A 16887-nucleotide genomic window follows, 5' to 3' on the forward strand; every position below is an offset into this window, starting at 1 on the left:
CAGCGGTGCTGAGCAGCAGCTGGTACGGCCCGTGCTGTGCTTGGTGGGACAGCCCCTCGGCAGTATTGCAGTCCTGAACCTCCAGAAGGGGAATTTTAGGGAACACATTGGCTATGTCTGGTTTGCAGCTCAGTCAGCGTTTGTTCACATCTCGTTCAAGCCTGGACGTGTTGCCTGTTTGAGGGAGAACTCCCGAAACCCACTCCAAGTCTGTTTAGAGAGGGGGCACTGCTTATTTCGCACAGGGTGTTCGGTGGTGCACCCTATGCTGACCTGCTACCGGCGGCTTTGGGCTCTTTCCACACGGCTGCGGAACGCGGGCGTCGCTCCAGCCTTCAAACAACGCCGGCACCGCCCGCGCCGGGCCCCGCCTGCTCCCGTACGCCCTTGGGGCCGGGCCCGGCTCCTCCCTCCGCGTTGCCCGGCAGCGGGGCCGCGGCCGGAGCAGGAGAGGCGGCGGTTGAGGGGAGAGCGGTTGGGGCCTGTTGCCTCGGGCGGGGCGGAGGGCCCTAACTGACAAGAGAGGGGTTGGCCGGCCCTCAGCCCGCGGGTCAGCTAGCCGGTAAACCGGGTAACCGGTGTCACGGCTGAGCCAGCCTGACCTGCGTGCCTTCAGCTGCTGGGGTCAGCTTTGTGCCAGGTACCTGCGGCTGGTGTGGGGTGAGTGAGCAGAAAGGTAGGAGGTAAGAGCAAGGAGGGGTGACAGGGATGAGGTGACCTCTGTGTTCAGCAGGAGAGTTGAATGAGACCAACCTGCTTGTATGAGCAAAGAGCAGTGTATAGTTGCAGCACTGTTTTTGTTCATCAAGATGTAAGGTTTTCATGTAAAGTCTGCCAGGAGCACAGATTAGTCACTTTTTGCTACATCATTTTTTGGTTTGGTTTGTTTTAATACGTAAACATAATATAAACTTGGTAATCCACATACTCTAGCTCCTGTACAAAAGTGACAAGACTCTCCTTGGCGTGCAGTAGTGAGTTGTCAACACAGCTAGCTTTCACATGGGCATGAGTGGTGTGATTTGTCTGGACTACCAGCTTTACAAGTTTATACTGTGATAGTCTTGAGGAGAAACATTAGATTAAAACAACCTGAAGACAAACATTACAGCCTTACCCAGAGCTGTGGCTGGTGTCTTAGCTGCAGTCTTCTACTCGGTGCTGACCCCAAGGTTGTTTGGAGATGCACAGTACCGGTTTGCTCACCCTTCTGAGTCTGTCAGTTCTCCAGTAGCCCCAGCTGCTGAGTAGGACAGGAGAGAGTTTGGGTACGAGGTGAGCCCCATGTGCACATGCAGGTTTTCATTCACATTGTGTCTGTGAACTGCTGTTTTATTACTCCTTTCAGGTGTGTATGACTGAACACAAACAGACCATGCCTCTTCCAGAAACCATGTTTTGTGCTGAGCAGATCAGAATCCCACCTGAGCTACCTAATATTCTGAAGGAATTCACCAAAGCTGCTATTAGGACTCAACCTCATGATGTTTTGCAGTGGTCAGCTGCGTAAGTACAGTGTTCGCATAACAATGGAGTGCTATGCATATGGACCCACAAAGTCTCATTGCCGTTTATTGTACAGTGAAGCTGGCTGCGACTACTAAACCAACATGTATGTTGCTTCTGGGCCTTTTATAAAAGGTGGAATACTTGGTATATTTTCTGTTTCATTAAGGTCTAGGACTGGCATATTTCTGGAATAGTTTGGTTTCCAGACAGAAAAAAAAACTTAATTTTTTTGTTATTAATTTCTCTGTCCTGAAGACCAAATATTTTTATTCTTTTTCTTTTCCTCCTCCTCTCATGTGAGACTTTAATTCTTGTAATTTAAAGGAAACCTAGAAAATAGTTTTCTCATTATTAAGCTTGCTTAGGTTTCGGGGTTGTTTTTTTCCAGACACAAAATTAAGGAGTGTCCTTAAATGTTACTGAAAGAGGAAAAAATCCTGAAAAGTTTCAACTTACAGGTGACAGTACACATAATAAACCTCTCACTGTAAAGTTGATTTAAGGTGCTTGGGGTGATGGATGTGCAGTGAGCCTGCCCCAGCTGAGCAGACAAAAGCAGTGAACTCTGAGGAAGGTAGCTTGAGCCTGCAAGGGTATGTGGCTGGTGAGAGCAGGGGCAATGTGGCACTGCCATGGCCATGCCACCAGCCATACCCTGACCTTTGCTTGAAGGTTGCACTATCTCAATGGGAGGAGTTCCTGCAAATGAGTAGGTGGTTGCTGCTGATTGCACATCCTTCTTTCTGGAATATGCTCTGGTGTGAGAGCATCTGTGGCACAGCAAAGTCTGGACCTGCAAGCCACATGAAGCAGAGCAAAGCTGTGGTTTCACACTCACTGCCAATCATAGAATTGAGTCATAGAATAGTTAGGGTTGGAAAGGACCTTAAGATCATCTAGTTGCAACCCCCCTGCCATGGGCAGGGACACCTCACACTAAACCATATCACCCAAGGCTTCATCCAACCTGGCCTTGAACACTGCCAGGGATGGAGCATTAACAACTTCCTGGACAACCCATTCCAGTGCCTCACAACCCTCACAATAAAAAACTTCTTCATTATATCAAATCTAAACTTCTCCTCTTTAAGTTTTAACCCATTACCCCTTGTCTTGTCACTACAGTCCCTAATGAATAGTCCCTCACCAGCATCCCTGTAGGCCCCCTTCAGATACTGGAAGGCTGCTATGAGGTCTCCATGCAGCCTTCTCTTCTCCAGGCTGAACAGCCCCAACTTTCTCAGCCTGTCTTCATATGGGAGGTACTCCAGCCCCTGATTATCCTCGTGGCCCTCCTCTGGACTTGTTCCAACAGTACCATGTCCTTTCTATGTTGAGGACACCAGAACTGCACACAGTACTCCAAGTGAGGTCTCACAAGAGCAGAGTAGAGGGGCAGGATCACCTCCTTCGACCTGCTGGTCACGCTCCCCTTGATGCAGCCCAGGATACAGTTGGCTTTCTGGGCTGTGAGCGCACACTGAAGCTGGCTCATGTTCATTTTTTCATTGACCAACACTCCCAAGTCCTTCTCCACAGGGCTGCTCTGAATCTCTTCTCTGCCCAACCTGTAGCTGTGTCTGGGATTGCTCCGACGCAGCTGTAGGACCTTGCACTTGTCATGGTTAAACTTCATGAGGTTGGCATCAGCCCACCTCACAAGTGTGTCAAGATCCCTCTGGATGGCATTCCTTCCCTCCAGCGTATCAACAGAACCACACAGCTTGGTGTCATCGGCAAACTTGCTGAGGGCACACTCAATCCCACTGTCCATGTCACCGACAAAGATGTTGAACAAGACCGGTCCCAACACCGATCACTGAGGGACACCACTCATTACTGGTCTCCAGATGGACATCGAGCCATTGACCACAACTCTTTACATGCGGCCATCCCTGTATAGGATATTACAATGTTGTAGTGCATGTCCCTGTGAATAATCAGAAGGAGAAATCAGAAGGGCAAATGCTTAGTTCTTCTGTGCTGCTTGCTGCTCATTTTGGCCCGTATTTGGACAACATGGGGTAGCCTGGCCATGGACATGGGTGCCAGGGCAGGTGAAGGAGGATGAATAGAGAAGCTCTTAAATTAGACCTACCACTAACTGAATAAAAACTGAGGTTTCCTTGCATAGTTCAGATTGCTGGACAGCTATGGGAGAGGTGGTTTCTCCTAAGGCTGGGTTGGCCTTATAAGTGAAAGGATATAAATCTAATTCCCTTTCTTCTCTAGTCTTACAATTTGTTTTGGAGTGGACAGAGATAGCAGAAACCCTGACGAGAGAGTTGCAATAATAGTCAGTTGTGCTTCTTGGGTAGTGTGTGAGGGGAATGTTAAGCAAATGAGCCCTCAGGTGCTCATCAATCAAATAGAAAAAGCCTGCGCTTCAGTTTCCAAGCGCACTCTGATATTAATAAATCATTGCCTTTGCCAAGAAGGGCTGAGTATGTCATCCCAAAGAAAGTTAAATGCCTTAAGAATTATTAGAATGTCTTAAAAAAGGAGTGTGTAAAGCCTAAGAATCGTGGTTTCCACTAAAAAGAAAGGTGGTATCGAGGGCATGGTGAGATGAGAGTTGTGCGCACAGGCAGCTTGCTGAATGCTGCCGCTTCTGCATGGGAGTGTGTGGATTTGTTCACTGGACTGCAACAGCACTTATTTCTGTGCAGCTTGTAATGGCCATAGGCATTCAAGTGTGTTCTCTTCCCATTCACTTAGGTATTTTTCAGCGTTGTCAAAAGGTGAGACCCTTCCCGTGAAGGAGAGGCTGGAAATGCCTTTAGCAATAGAGAAAACTGATGCTGTTTTGACCCTAGAACTCCTTAAAGTCTTGCACAAACAGGTATAAACCAGCCTTTATCAAATGCACAGTGCTGTTGAGGAATGCTTATGCATTGGGGATGGCTGGGGAGACTGATTGTCAAGTATCTGATGTATTTTGGGGAGGGATAGTGTCTTAGTTTCATTCTGGTTTTCAGAGTTCTTACTGTGGTACCATGATTTTGTTTAAAGCTTTCTCCCAAAGGCATGGTGAATGTTGCAGAACTGAAGGAGAAATGGAAGCACTTGTGCTTGCCAGAGGAGCAGCTGGAAGCTATCCTGCAGTTGGACAACTTCAGCGAGGAGGTGGAATGGATGAAGTTTCTGGCACTTGGGTGCAGTGTGCTCGGCAAGGTATGGTTACAGCAACAGCAGCCCTTGTATCCAAACAAAAATGGTCACATATGGTCATGTATGAGGTAGAATACAGAACAATTAGTGCAAATGGACTTTGGGGATTGCTTTTGCAGCAGCCAGAAAAAGTGGCCTGTGTGTTTACTTCTGTTCCCCATCAGCTTTTGATCAGAAAACCTTAATGAGAAAGACAGCTAAGTCCTCAGCTTACTGGGAGGGTATTAGAAGAGTAAGCATGTCTGCAGGAGCTTGGACCATGAGAGGATCATAGAGGAGTGATGCTTATGGCATCAAATCAATGATGCTTATGGCATCAGTATAAATGTCTGTAAAGGAGAACTGGAGGGAGAAATTAAACCATCAATTCATAATTGATTGTGCAGTCAATTAAATTTTCACAGAAGCAGTTAACGTTACTAAATCTAAATTTAATTCTTTTAATGTCAGTAATAAAATCTCAGCAGAGCATTTCCACAGAATGAGAGATTATAAAATGCACTAAGCTGATGATCTTATGAAGTATAATGTGGCTAATGGTTTCTGCAGTAGGGAAGAAGGGGTACTAAAAAGAAAGTACATATTTGATAATATTTTGACAACGTTGCAATCTCTGGGAGTCCTGAATGTTGTTCTGGCCTGGTGATAGAATTGTGTGTGTATATATATATATTTATTTCAACTGTGTATGTATTGATCCTAATCCCACCCCCCAACACGATTTTGTATTTTGGGCTCTTTCCTGAATTAAAAAAAAAAAAAAAAAGCAACAGCAACATTACTTTTTTTTTTTTAAATCAAACCCAGAGTGACAGGAACCTCATTCTGATGGAGCTAGACAGCCTAAATTTACCTCCATCTATCAATCCTTTCACATATTAAGTCAATTATTTGATTTCAGCTGTATGTAATGAAACCTAAACTTCAGTCTCATAAACCAGAGAGGAAGACACACACAAGAAATTTATTTCCTTCGCTGTAAATTATGTTCATAGTTGAATAAGGTCACAGTTAAGATACAAGAGTGGACAAGTCTGAACTTCTTGAGAACACCGGTGATCTGAGGTATCTTTCCGCAAAGCACTGGTGTGTTTTTACAGCCTTGGAGAAAAGACCACACAGGCTAAATTGTCTTTCAAAGATGGCAGAAGCAATGTGAATAACTTTGCTGTGTTGTGAGAGAGCAGCTGGTTGGAGTGGCAGGAGCAGGAATGGCAGTAGTGGGGTAGCAAACTGTAGGCAGTAGAAAGAGCCTGCCATCATGTAGGCAGCTACCTCTTCTTTCGCAGAAAGGCCACCCACAGGAGGAATTGCACCAAATAAGCTGTTAAAAGGATTATAAACTGTCACTTCTCTGGCCTGTGTTCTACATATTGAACAGACACTGTATTTATTTAAATATTGCTGTTCTACTCTTAGGAAATACTTCTCTTTTTCCAAAGGCCTCACTTGCTTGTTAATACAAAGGATACCCTTTGAAAAGGTTATACCAAAAATGTTACAACTTGGGTTAAAAAAGGCCTGTGTGGGTTTTTGTATGTTTTAATGGCATGCAACCAGTCTTTAACTCAGTGAAGCTCTGTGCTGAATTTTTCCACATATTTCCCTGTATAGCTTAGCACATGTCAGGCACTGTGTTATGGCAGTGTACTGAATAAAGGATTTTTTCAAAGTATATTTGAAAATAATACCTTGAGGCATGTTTGATTTTAAGGGAACTTGGACATTACTGGGCTTTGACTAAACTGGAATATGCTTGAAAGGCTTTTTGCCTCAGTGATTTTACCACTAACTACTATAATGGCACTTGCACACAAATGAGGAATACAATAAGTATCAGCACTCCTAAAAATTAATATAATATAATATAATATTATAATGTCATAATAAAAATCAAACCCCTATCAATTTTCTGGGCTTTGTAGATTTTTCTGTCTTAACTGCTGCTGAGAATTCAGTTAGATCCATTGAGATAATAAATACACACACATATCCCTGTCACTAGGTGTAGTGATGTTGGAGCTTTTACAGTAGCAGAGCAATTTGGCCATATGGGAGCTAGGGCTCAGGCTGCACCAGGTGATACGGAGGGTACCTTTAAGGTTGAAACCTAGGCAACCATGATAAAGCCTTCATTTTATTCACACTCACTATCAGTGGCTTACAGTGTGGATTTTGTCATGGTGTGCAAAGGGTGTTCATGGCTCTGATACTGTTCCTCTCATTTCTTGACTGAACCCCCCCTGCAGTCCTTGCTGAGTTCTCTGAAACATGCCTGTGAAATCTTAACAAAGGACCCAGAAGGTGGAGCAGCTCGCATACCATTCGAAACATTCTCATTCCTTTACTCGTATTTGGCCAGTATTGATGGAGAGATACCAAAGGAGGAAGTTGAAGTCTTTCTCCACAAAATTAAAGAGGAAGCGTAAGTAAAAATCCATGCATGCAATTTTAATGTATTGAGCACCACCTCCGGGCTCTCCATAAGCCTTTAATTTCAGGTGAATAATCTGTCTTCACTTTGGGCACAGCCATGATGACAAGAGTAAAGATTGACTAAGTTCTGCCACCATCACTGGTGGCCTCAGCCTCAGCCAGTGGCTGGTCCCTCTTGTAGCTGGCTGGCACTGGCTCTGTTGGACATGGGGGAAGCTTCTGGCAGCTTCTCACAGAAGCCACTCCATGTAGCCTGCCCTCACCTTTCCCTCTGTCACTACCAAAACCTTAACACACAAACCCAGGTCCATATACATGGGGGCTCAGAAAAGCACACAACTGAACTGCTTTGTTTTGCATTACTTACCAAATTGACAATTTATTAGTAAGAACCAATTTTTAATCACCCTGCTCTGGCTTGAAATTAATGTAACCCTCAGTTATCTTGTCAAACACACTAGGACTTACCATGTTCAAATGTTGTTCTAAAGCATTTCATTTATTCCTTTCCAGTGACAAACAATCTGGCATGGTGCTGCTCAGAAACTTTTTGAGCCAGGCCTCAACACTGTTTTGATCAAGCCCACTCTTCATCATTGAGTGAGAGAAGAAAAAAAAACAAAAGAAACAAATGTGCAGGAAAAAGAACCTGTGTTCAAAGGACTGTTATTTGCACGTAACAATAAAAGACAACCCTCTCCTGGCACTTTCGTTTCTTTATCCCAGTCCTGAACTCTTCCTTCAGTAGGCCTCTCAAATATTGATGCTCACACCTAGGGAGTGATACCTTCACTCCATATTTTGGTATGGATTTTCCTACCTATACTTTGCAAGTGTCATAAGTAAACAATAGAATAAAACTTAGACTGGACAGCTGTACTTGGTGTATTTCTCATTACACTTCTGCTAGCACTGAGTCTTACACAAATACAGCTTGTCTTTTGACCACCTTGTATGCATGAACACTCTCTTAAATGAGTAGTTCTACCAAGCTTTAAGAAAAGTTCATGAAAACACTGTGTCTGAGCTGGTAGAAGAAATATTAAGAAAGAACTGCAATGGTTCCTTGTTTTTTTCCTTATAATGAGGACCTTTCATAACTCAAGTAAGCCTCTTTTTCCATTCTTACATAGACTTGTCTAATTCAGGATCTGCTTTAAAATACGTCGTTTTCTGACAACAAAAACTACTGCATTTGTAATGTAGGTGACAAATTAGTTCAGAGTGTTTTTAAGTTGAATAGCTGTAATAGGTACAGAAGTCTAAATCAGAACTAGACTTCTTTGTGACATCTAATCACACTTAATTGCAGAAACGACTGAGGTGAGACAAGGTACAGTGTAACTAGAGCGATTCCATTGACAGAAGCCAAAACCAGGAGTATGCAGAGTGCCCTCTCCTGGCAACTCGAGCAAGCAGAAGAGTGTTGTAGGAAAGATTAATTTGAAAGCTTGTTCTTTTATAGTTGCTTGCTTTGTTGAGGTAACAAGCTTGGCTGGTGATGCTGTAGTAGATTGTATGAGGAATTAACTTGGAATTGATATAATAAATATTTCACTGAAGTGAATCCTCCTGCATGCCCTTAGCATGTACGCTTACCTGCTAGTCTGCAGGATGGGAACTCCTCCTAATTATTTCTGGAAGAAAATGGGTAGGCACCTGGTGTTTGAGAATGGCATTTGGCAATATTAGAGGTGTGCTTGGTGCCTCCCTGCTAGTTTCTGTAGAGAGCTATGTTCTTGTCATCTTTGCCACATGACATTGGTCCTAAATTTGAGCATGAGCTTAGGAACAGCGGCTTTCCCGTTGCGGTCCCTTTACCACTAGCTGCAGTTGAAGATACTTTGGCCTGTTGGAGAACTCTTGACATGTGCCCTCTCACCTCTGGTTCATATGGTAACCAGGCAGCAAGTACTGCTGTTCTGGAACCCTGGTCCCAGAGGTGACAGTGTCAGGTGGGAGGCTCTTCCATTTGTAACTGATCCCAGACTCCAGGATTAGTACTATATCCACCATGTATGGGCCAGGAAGGCAAATTAATACAGCATCTCTCAGATTTCATTCTTCAGCTTTGTGAGACTAAACTCAGATGAGATCAATGTAATTTATTAAGAGATGCATTAGTGAAAAAATTACACATTTTCTGATGTATACAGCTTCCATCCTGACAAACCTTCACACTTTCGGTCTCCCAGCACAGCTGTAGCACCAACAATATGTACACAGCATTACTGTCCCCAGCACAACAGCAGTAACAGTAGTTCTTGTGCAAGTCATTTTTTGAACAGCTGACAAACAAAACAATCAGGTTCTTGCTTCTACTTTCTTCTTTTATAGTTGTGATACTTTTCTTCATCCCTGAAACAAAACCACAAACATTGTGTGGGCTGTTAGGCTCTGACTGACAGAATCTGAAGGAAAAAAAATACTTGGAAAATGGAAAGCGTTCATTAAATATAATGATGCCTTCTTCTAAGGAAAGAAAGTAAACTACTTTAAGGCAGTTTATTTCCCATGTTGTTTAATCAAAGCCTTGTCATGCAGTGCGATAGTGGCAGTTACTTTAGGATGAATGGCATCACTGGGAAATGAAGCTGGTTTTGAGATAAGCAATCATCTCCTTCCATGCAGTTACCTACAGTATTTCTTCCATACACACCAGGAACAATGCAGCATTTCTGCTGGCCAATAGTTTAAGTCTTTGCTCAAACACAGGTCCCACAAACCTACGGACTTGCACACATGCCCTTGTTGATGGCATTAGAAGTGTGGCCTACATTTGTTTTCTTTTGCCTAAAAATATATCCAGAACTATTGAAAAAAAAAACTCCACTGTTTTAAAGCAACTACCTTTGAAACGCTACTCAAGTGATTATGGGTACATATGCATTGGTGAAAACCAAGTAATCTTCCTGATTAAGTCAAGACCCAGTGCAAACTAGAGCAGAGATCAGCACGAGACATGACAAGCACACATCACTGGTTAAACAGACAGCATGCTCCCCTGTGCATATATTGATCAAGGAGTAGAATAGCCAGCGACAGTACTGTGCTAATCCTGCAACATGCAGCTCAAAGTGTATCCTTTCAGATGTGAAGGTAAATCCTGAAGTCTGGATCATAGTTTATGATCTCACAGCATGTTCTGTTTAGTATGAGTAGTCTCATGCCACTGGCTTGTTACACAGTATAGGAGTTGAGCCCAGCTTTTTAACTGAACTAAATATTCTAATTCTCTGCACTAATCCCTTACAGACAACACTACAGCTGTCTGATCCAGAAGCAGACTTCAGCTGTCACCATGTCTGCTCACCTCTCTCTTTTTCTCCGAGAATCTCTGTCTTTGCCTCTTTCACGACTCCTCCTTCGTTTACTTGGACTCCTGCTGCTCTCTCTCCTATGCCTGGTGCATTCAGTATCTTTGGAGCTTCCTCCAGACTGCTGGGAGTCCACCGAAGCTGACCGCCTGTCTTCCTTCCTGAAACAAAGGTTATTGAGTCTGTTCAATAAAAACTGTTCCACAGTTACTGTTGTTTTCAGCACCACATTTATCATATAATGGCCCAGTAAAGGTTTAAGACAGAGAACATATCTTTTAGTAAAGCTCTCTATCTCCCTAAGAAACATAATACATCCCAAAAGAGGCCCAAAGTCCATTCTCTTGTATATGCACCTCTCAGCACACAAATTAATAGTTATTTCTTACAAACACTGCCCCTCAGTCTTACATTCTCTGCTCATGGAACAGGAGGCAGTAGAAGGGGTTCACCCCATTTTGCTTTCAGTGCCTAACTCTTTAACAATGTGCCTTTAAGCAGCTACCTACGGCTGGAGAACCCAGCAAGCTTGATCTCCTGTACAGCCTTTTCATTCACCTTCATTTTAATGCTGAAAATACCTCAAGTATCACCTTTACTTTGTTTCAATACCATTTTCATCTCAAAGATCTTCTGAAGAAGCACAAATAGGCTATTGCCAGGTCAGGATTCCATCTTCACTTCAGTGACAAATGTTTGGAAGAGTGTGCAGTGTTACTTGATACAAGAAGATATATGTACATACAAAACATGCTCCCAGTTAGCACAGCAGCATTCTCAGCGATAAGAACCTTAAAGGGTCCCCATGTTTAGTAACTCAGAAAAACCTTCTGAGGTATTTTATATCTACCATAGCATTTCCTGTCATGTGGTAGGGAAGGGGAAGAAATTGTACACTTCCTATTTTCAAGTACCCTTCTGTCCCCAGCTATCACATGCATACATATCTGGACACAAGAGGGAGCACTACTGGTTCGCCAGCTCCACCAAAACCTACCTGTTCACCTGGATCACTTGTAACTTACCTTGCTCCCACTGACAGCAAGCTAGTAATTCCTTTTCCCCCCATCCCTCATGCAGGCAGAGCTTCTCAAGCAAGAAATTAACAGCATTAGCAGAAAATAAACTGTGCACATGTCTCAGCTGAGGTTAATACGTGCTACTAAGAAGAAGGCGGTAAGATACAATTACAGGCCATCAGCCGACTCACATACCCAAGGAATTTGTCAGCTATGGCATACCTTCCTGAAGATTTTGACTTCCCGCCTTCACACATATCTGCATTATCCAACCTATTCTCCTCTTGCCACTGATTGCAAAGTTCTTCCATATGCACACCAATCACATCCCGAATCACCTGGAGATTACCATATATTAAAGGGAAAGAAGAAACACAGCATGTCATGGTACTGTCCTGAATTTGCAGCTAGACAGCAGAAAGCAAACATCCCCCCCAAAACCTATACATTGGATGGCTGAATGGAAAGTCTGATTTGCAGAAACAGGTATTTCAGCAGAAATTTATATAGCACCCTTTTACAAAAGAGGGTCAACTATATCTTGCTGCCATTTTCACATTCAAAATGTGAGTCACAAATGTTCCTGCTATTCGTAACTTGCTGCAATAAACAAAAGGCATTTTCTTTGACTGAAAGAGTATAGCATTGTTTATGCTGATATATAATAAGCACTTTTGTGCAAAAAAATGCCTTATTTTCAGATCTCACCTCAGTGTAAGACTTCTTTGTTATATGAACGTTCTTAGCCCTGTATGACTGCCGCCGCCTTTTGTAATCTCGCATTTCAGCCAGAATTTCAAGATGGGACTTGGGACCTTTCTGACTATCATCTAGTGAAAAATTGGAAGCAAAACAGATGGTCATTAGCAGGACATTAACACCTGCAGGTATGCAAGTCTGGAGCTTTAATAATACAAGTCTGAAACAGAAAATATATTGTATTCTTTATGAAGTTTCCCCAGCACTTAGTAACTATTATGAATTCAGCACAAGCTTCCTCTCCAACCTTTTTGCTAGCTGTTTACACAAGACTAAAAAGCCACTGAGCAAATCTCTTATGTGATCTCAGTCTCCTAACAGTGATCTAAATCAACATATGGGCTTGCAATTTGGCCAAATGGCTATAAAATACAGGCCATGTTTTCATAGCCGGTATTACAATAAGGCACAGAGACTGAGAAAGCCAGATTCTGTAAATAATTTACCTGTGTAGATCACAAAGACTATCTCCTACCTCCATGTGGAGCAGGGCCCACGGGGTAACACTGATGCTTATGTTACACTCCGTACAGTTATAAACTGGTATGACTCAACAGGGGTGAAAGGCCTCGGTCCAACACTCCCATTTGTATATTGCTCAAGAGCTTCATCAGATGACTGCCAACCTTTCTTGTTTTGTTTTTACTCTTAAGTGATCTTTAATCTCATCATCTCTTACAGCAAATACTGTTCTCAAGTGCATAGTAAATTGGCAACATTAAGCAACCTATCAGTTGCAGCAAAGGCAAAAGATTCATCCACCAACATACACAATATGTGTGCCAGGAGCAGAGCACCGAGGCTCTCTCAGATGGAAAACAACATAAAGGATACCAAACTAGTGTTTTCTGATGCCAAGTCTTCACTGAGGCTTTTAAGAAATGCACGCTTTTCACACTAAAAACAGCACAAGCAATTCTGCTTGGCTTGCAACAAAACTCATCTAACTACATAAAACAAAAGATCCAAGACAAAACTCAACAACAGACAGTCCTTCAAACCTTGGGTGATTTTTGCTGCTAAATCCACAAAGAGGTCACTGTCATTTTCCGTTATTTGGGACCTAGACCTCTGTTTCTTTGTTTCCTCAACAACATAATCATAAAGAGCAAGGCGATCAGCTTGAGTCAGGTCACAGGTGAAACGCTTGTGATTTTGGGGAACTTCTACAGGCAGTAATGAGTAAGATCCTAGAGGCAGAACAGGCAGGTGTTATTAGTAAAATAGCGTAATTGTATAGGAAAGCACAGAAACTCAACAAACAACAATGAAAGAAATACCCATGCTTTATTCACCCATCTTAATTTGAAAGGATAAAAATTGCTCAAATAATAAAAAAAAAAAGAAAGGTCCAAATCCCTCCCCAGCCCCATGCAGGCTGTGTAACCTTTCTTTCTTATACTTTTATTTACATGTTTTCATATGCTTTGAAGGGATCACACTAGGTTAGTTCAAAAGGATACTCTGTGTTGTCCCACCAATTTCAGCTCTGGCATTACATGAGAGAAGAGGCAGAGCTCCAACCTGTGGGTTTGTCTTACTCATAAAATTTTCTTTAAAGTACCATCTGCAAAATACTGCTCCTCTGCTGACAACAGTGAAAGCTTCCAGGAGACTAAACAACTGGGGCGCTGTGCAAATCAGTGTCACTCACACTGTCACTTTCTTTACAGAGCTCTTTATTATAGACTGCCATAGACATTTCTAGTTAATGCTATAAAGGCACTTTCAAAATGCTTCAGATTAGTTCAGACAACTAAATTTAATGTTACGGAAACACACACACTGCCTGCAAACTCTTCTTTCCCTGAATGCTCACAATTTCCATTCCCCGGTTAAAAATATATCCTCCAAACAAATAATAAATCCATTCTCAATCCATTGCAACAGCGGCAAAGTGACCTTCCTAAGGATACAGGATGCAATATTCTAGGATACTGCCTGCAGAAAAGCATTTTACTCTAGAACATTTCAATTCCCAGTAACTATTGACCTAATCTCCATAATCCTGCTCCCCACAATGCAACCTTCTCCCTGAAAGGCACAATCATACCCAGATGATATGACCCAGACAGACAGAACAGCCAACACGTAAGGTGGGGTTTATCCAGGAGCCTGCACAACAGCAAAGCTACTGCTTCTCTACATTATTCAGCACCTAACAGAAGCTGGGCAATCCTTCATCTCCTGATTTCACTAAAGACGTCAAAGAAGAGGAGCCACAATAACTGCAACAAACCCAGAAGACAAGGTTTTGTCATTACTGTACTTGAAGCCAAAACCAGAACTTTTTCAGTCCAAACTAACAGATTCAAACATGAAAACAAGAATTTCGTATTTAAAAGGCACTGTTACACATGGTCACAGAAGCCCATAAAAGTGACCTGTAATGCGCTTGTAATTTTACGAGACTTTTACAGGTTGTGATTAATACCAGCCTTCCTGTCCTATTACATAGCCAGCTTTAAGAAGACTTTAAATTAAACAACACTAAGTAAATCTTACAAGAGGCCAAGATACCACAATGAGAACTATCCCAACACAGTTTTAGTGTTAGCTTCAGAAACACACGCTTGCAGTAGGTAGCAAACGCTGGCACTTAGTGGTTCACAGATGTATCTTTGCAATGCACCACTTTAAAGGGGGTATCTGTTAAGTGTAGGTAGTGGGATGGGAAGTGAAGGACTGATCTTCCAGTCCTGCAGAAGTGTGAGCACAACAGACTCGAGTTCTCTTATCAGGTTTTCTCTCCAATTAATTTCTAACCAAGCAGAAAAAGTAGTTATGCCCCAAAAAAATACAAGGGAAGGAATATTAAAAATAAGTAAAAAAAGTCTCACAGCAGTTCACAAGTGGAATGAGAAAGCTGGGATAGAAGAGACAAGAACAGATCTCCATAAGACCTGATAGTTTCCTCAGTGTCTGCTTGTTACTTACCTTCACTGTACCCTGTGCCTTCTCTGGCACTTTGAGCTCTAGCTTGTTTAACAATGCTAAACTGTAGATCTTTATCTGCAGACAGAGAAGACAGAAATATCACAGAACTTTTACATCCAGTACTTGGGAGGGTTAGTCTTTATTCCCCAGCTTCTATTATGGTATGTTACAGAATGTTGTAATTTTATTTACACATAAGGGAAGGTCTGAACTAAAAATATCATTTGAATCTAATCCACATTTGAACTGAGGGACAAGGAAAAAAGTAAAAAAAAAAGGATTTCTGAGTTACAGGGATATGGAAAAAGACATGCATGTATACTGCAACTCTCTTCTGTACTGTCTATATATCCCCAAATTCTAAGGCCAGTTTTTTCACCTTCTAAGCCTGTGTTTTAATCCACTTCTTGCACTTGATGCAAGACCATAGGAAGAACCTGGAAAATAATCTAAGAGGGAAAAAAAAGCATTCCTCCTTGGATTTCAAGATGAAAAGTGACCTACACAGCAGAAACGTACAGCAACAGAAGCAAAGCAAGAGTAAAATAAGGCAAGCTACAATGGTGAGAAAATGAACCTACTGACAGAAACACCCAGGAGTTTTAGGAAGCCTGGCAAAGCTGACAAGGCACTGCGGTGTGCTACTGCAGACCTAGCCTCTACCCCATGAGGTCTCCCCTAAACCCCATCCTAAGCTGCCCCCAGTGAACTCTCTGCAGCACTATCCCCTGCCCCTCCCTGAGGGTCTCCCCTCAGCCACTTATCCTCTGTCGCCCCATGGGCACCTCCCCTCATCCTCTGCTCCTCTCCCCCAGGGTGTCCCCCCGGTGTCCCTCAGCCCCAGCTGTCCCCATCCCGAGGCCCCCGTTGCCGCTCACCCATGGTGACGGAGGGAACCTTCAGCTTTTCGTAGAAAACGCTGGAGTCGTACATCTCGGCCTGCGGGACCAAACGCCTCAGTCAAGGACCTGGGCACGCCCCCATGGACACCGTCTCCGGGCTCTGCCGCCAAGTGACCCCAAGCCAGCGGCGAGCCCCCCGTGGCACTCCCAGGCAGCACCCCGGCCGCTCACCTCCTCCTCGGCAGAGTAGCCCATCTTGCGGAGCCGGCAGGACGCGGCGTGCCTCTCCAGCGATGCCGGCGGGACGCGATGATGGGCATCGTAGGGGCACGGCACCCGTTCCACCTGCGGCGGGACACGGGTCAGAGCGAGCCCCGCTGCCCCAGGCAGAGCCCGTCCCCTCCCGCTACCGCCGCCTTACCACATCCCCGAGCCACACCGCGCACGGCGCCGCCATCGCCGAGCGGCGCGCAAGCTCCGTCACCAAGGGAGGCGAGAGGGGCGCACTGTTTATGTCACATCCGGAGAGCAGTGGCAGCAACCGCGGCCGGTTCTGGGTGGGAGAGCGCCGCCTGCCGGCGGGAGGCTGCAACGGCGGTGCGGGAGGACGGCCGGTCCCACCGCCTTCCCCGGGTGCCGGGAAGCGGCCGTCGGGGAAAGGAGTCCCGAGATCATAGAGCCATGGAATAGTTAGGATCGTGCTGCGAGAACCTGCCCTGGTTTTGGGGGGCAGCGGGGGGGGGCAGCGGGAGGGGAGCCACCCTCTAACCCCTCTAACGCACAGGTTTGTTAGCGACGGGACAAGGGGATATCAACCTCGACGCCACCGAGCCCCTGCTTCCCTCTTGCAACAGGAGGAAGCAAGGAGGCAGCCATTCCAGCCACGTGCTGCATGAG

The 16887-nt window shown here is 44.2% G+C and overlaps 2 protein-coding genes across 5 annotated transcripts; one reads left to right on the forward strand and one right to left on the reverse strand.

The window, feature by feature from the left end:
• The first annotated feature begins 428 nt into the window (after positions 1-428).
• ROPN1L (rhophilin associated tail protein 1 like) lies at positions 429-7822 on the forward strand. Of its 4 annotated transcripts, none has more exons than XM_034064274.1 (6): positions 429-683; positions 1349-1506; positions 4228-4351; positions 4522-4683; positions 6930-7105; positions 7630-7822. In XM_034064274.1, the coding sequence occupies exons 2-6, from the start codon at positions 1355-1357 to the stop codon at positions 7691-7693; spliced, it is 678 nt and encodes a 225-aa protein (XP_033920165.1). In that variant the 5' UTR covers positions 429-683; positions 1349-1354; the 3' UTR covers positions 7694-7822. The 4 variants fall into 4 exon arrangements, with proteins under 4 accessions (XP_033920165.1, XP_033920166.1, XP_033920161.1 ...); XM_034064275.1 differs by having other exon boundaries at positions 429-676; XM_034064270.1 differs by having other exon boundaries at positions 429-660.
• A 1379-nt stretch (positions 7823-9201) lies between these two features.
• SNRNP48 (small nuclear ribonucleoprotein U11/U12 subunit 48) lies at positions 9202-16486 on the reverse strand. The gene is made up of 9 exons (XM_034068476.1): positions 16412-16486; positions 16222-16335; positions 16027-16087; positions 15149-15223; positions 13213-13401; positions 12161-12282; positions 11675-11790; positions 10430-10594; positions 9202-9474 (listed from the first exon to the last, which is right to left on the reverse strand). Exons 1-9 carry the CDS (start codon positions 16445-16447, stop codon positions 9435-9437), a joined length of 918 nt encoding a protein of 305 aa, XP_033924367.1. The 5' UTR covers positions 16448-16486; the 3' UTR covers positions 9202-9434.
• Positions 16487-16887: the final 401 nt, after the last annotated feature.

This window comes from Melopsittacus undulatus, chromosome 1 (assembly GCF_012275295.1).
Source record: "Melopsittacus undulatus isolate bMelUnd1 chromosome 1, bMelUnd1.mat.Z, whole genome shotgun sequence".
NCBI classification, from domain to species: Eukaryota; Metazoa; Chordata; class Aves; order Psittaciformes; family Psittaculidae; genus Melopsittacus; species Melopsittacus undulatus.

Coding starts and splice junctions, on each gene's coding strand:
- ROPN1L (XM_034064274.1), top strand. CDS start 1,355: ATGACTGAACACAAACAGACCATGCCTCTTCCAGAAACCATGTTTTGT. Junction 4,684..6,929: donor GGTGCAGTGTGCTCGGCAAG/GTATGGTTACAG, acceptor CCCCCCCTGCAG/TCCTTGCTGAGTTCTCTGAA. Junction 7,106..7,629: donor CACAAAATTAAAGAGGAAGC/GTAAGTAAAAAT, acceptor ATTCCTTTCCAG/TGACAAACAATCTGGCATGG.
- SNRNP48 (XM_034068476.1), bottom strand. CDS start 16,447: ATGGCGGCGCCGTGCGCGGTGTGGCTCGGGGATGTG. Junction 16,088..16,221: donor GCTACTCTGCCGAGGAGGAG/GTGAGCGGCCGG, acceptor TTGGTCCCGCAG/GCCGAGATGTACGACTCCAG. Junction 10,595..11,674: donor AAGTCAAAATCTTCAGGAAG/GTATGCCATAGC, acceptor CCTTTGTTTCAG/GAAGGAAGACAGGCGGTCAG.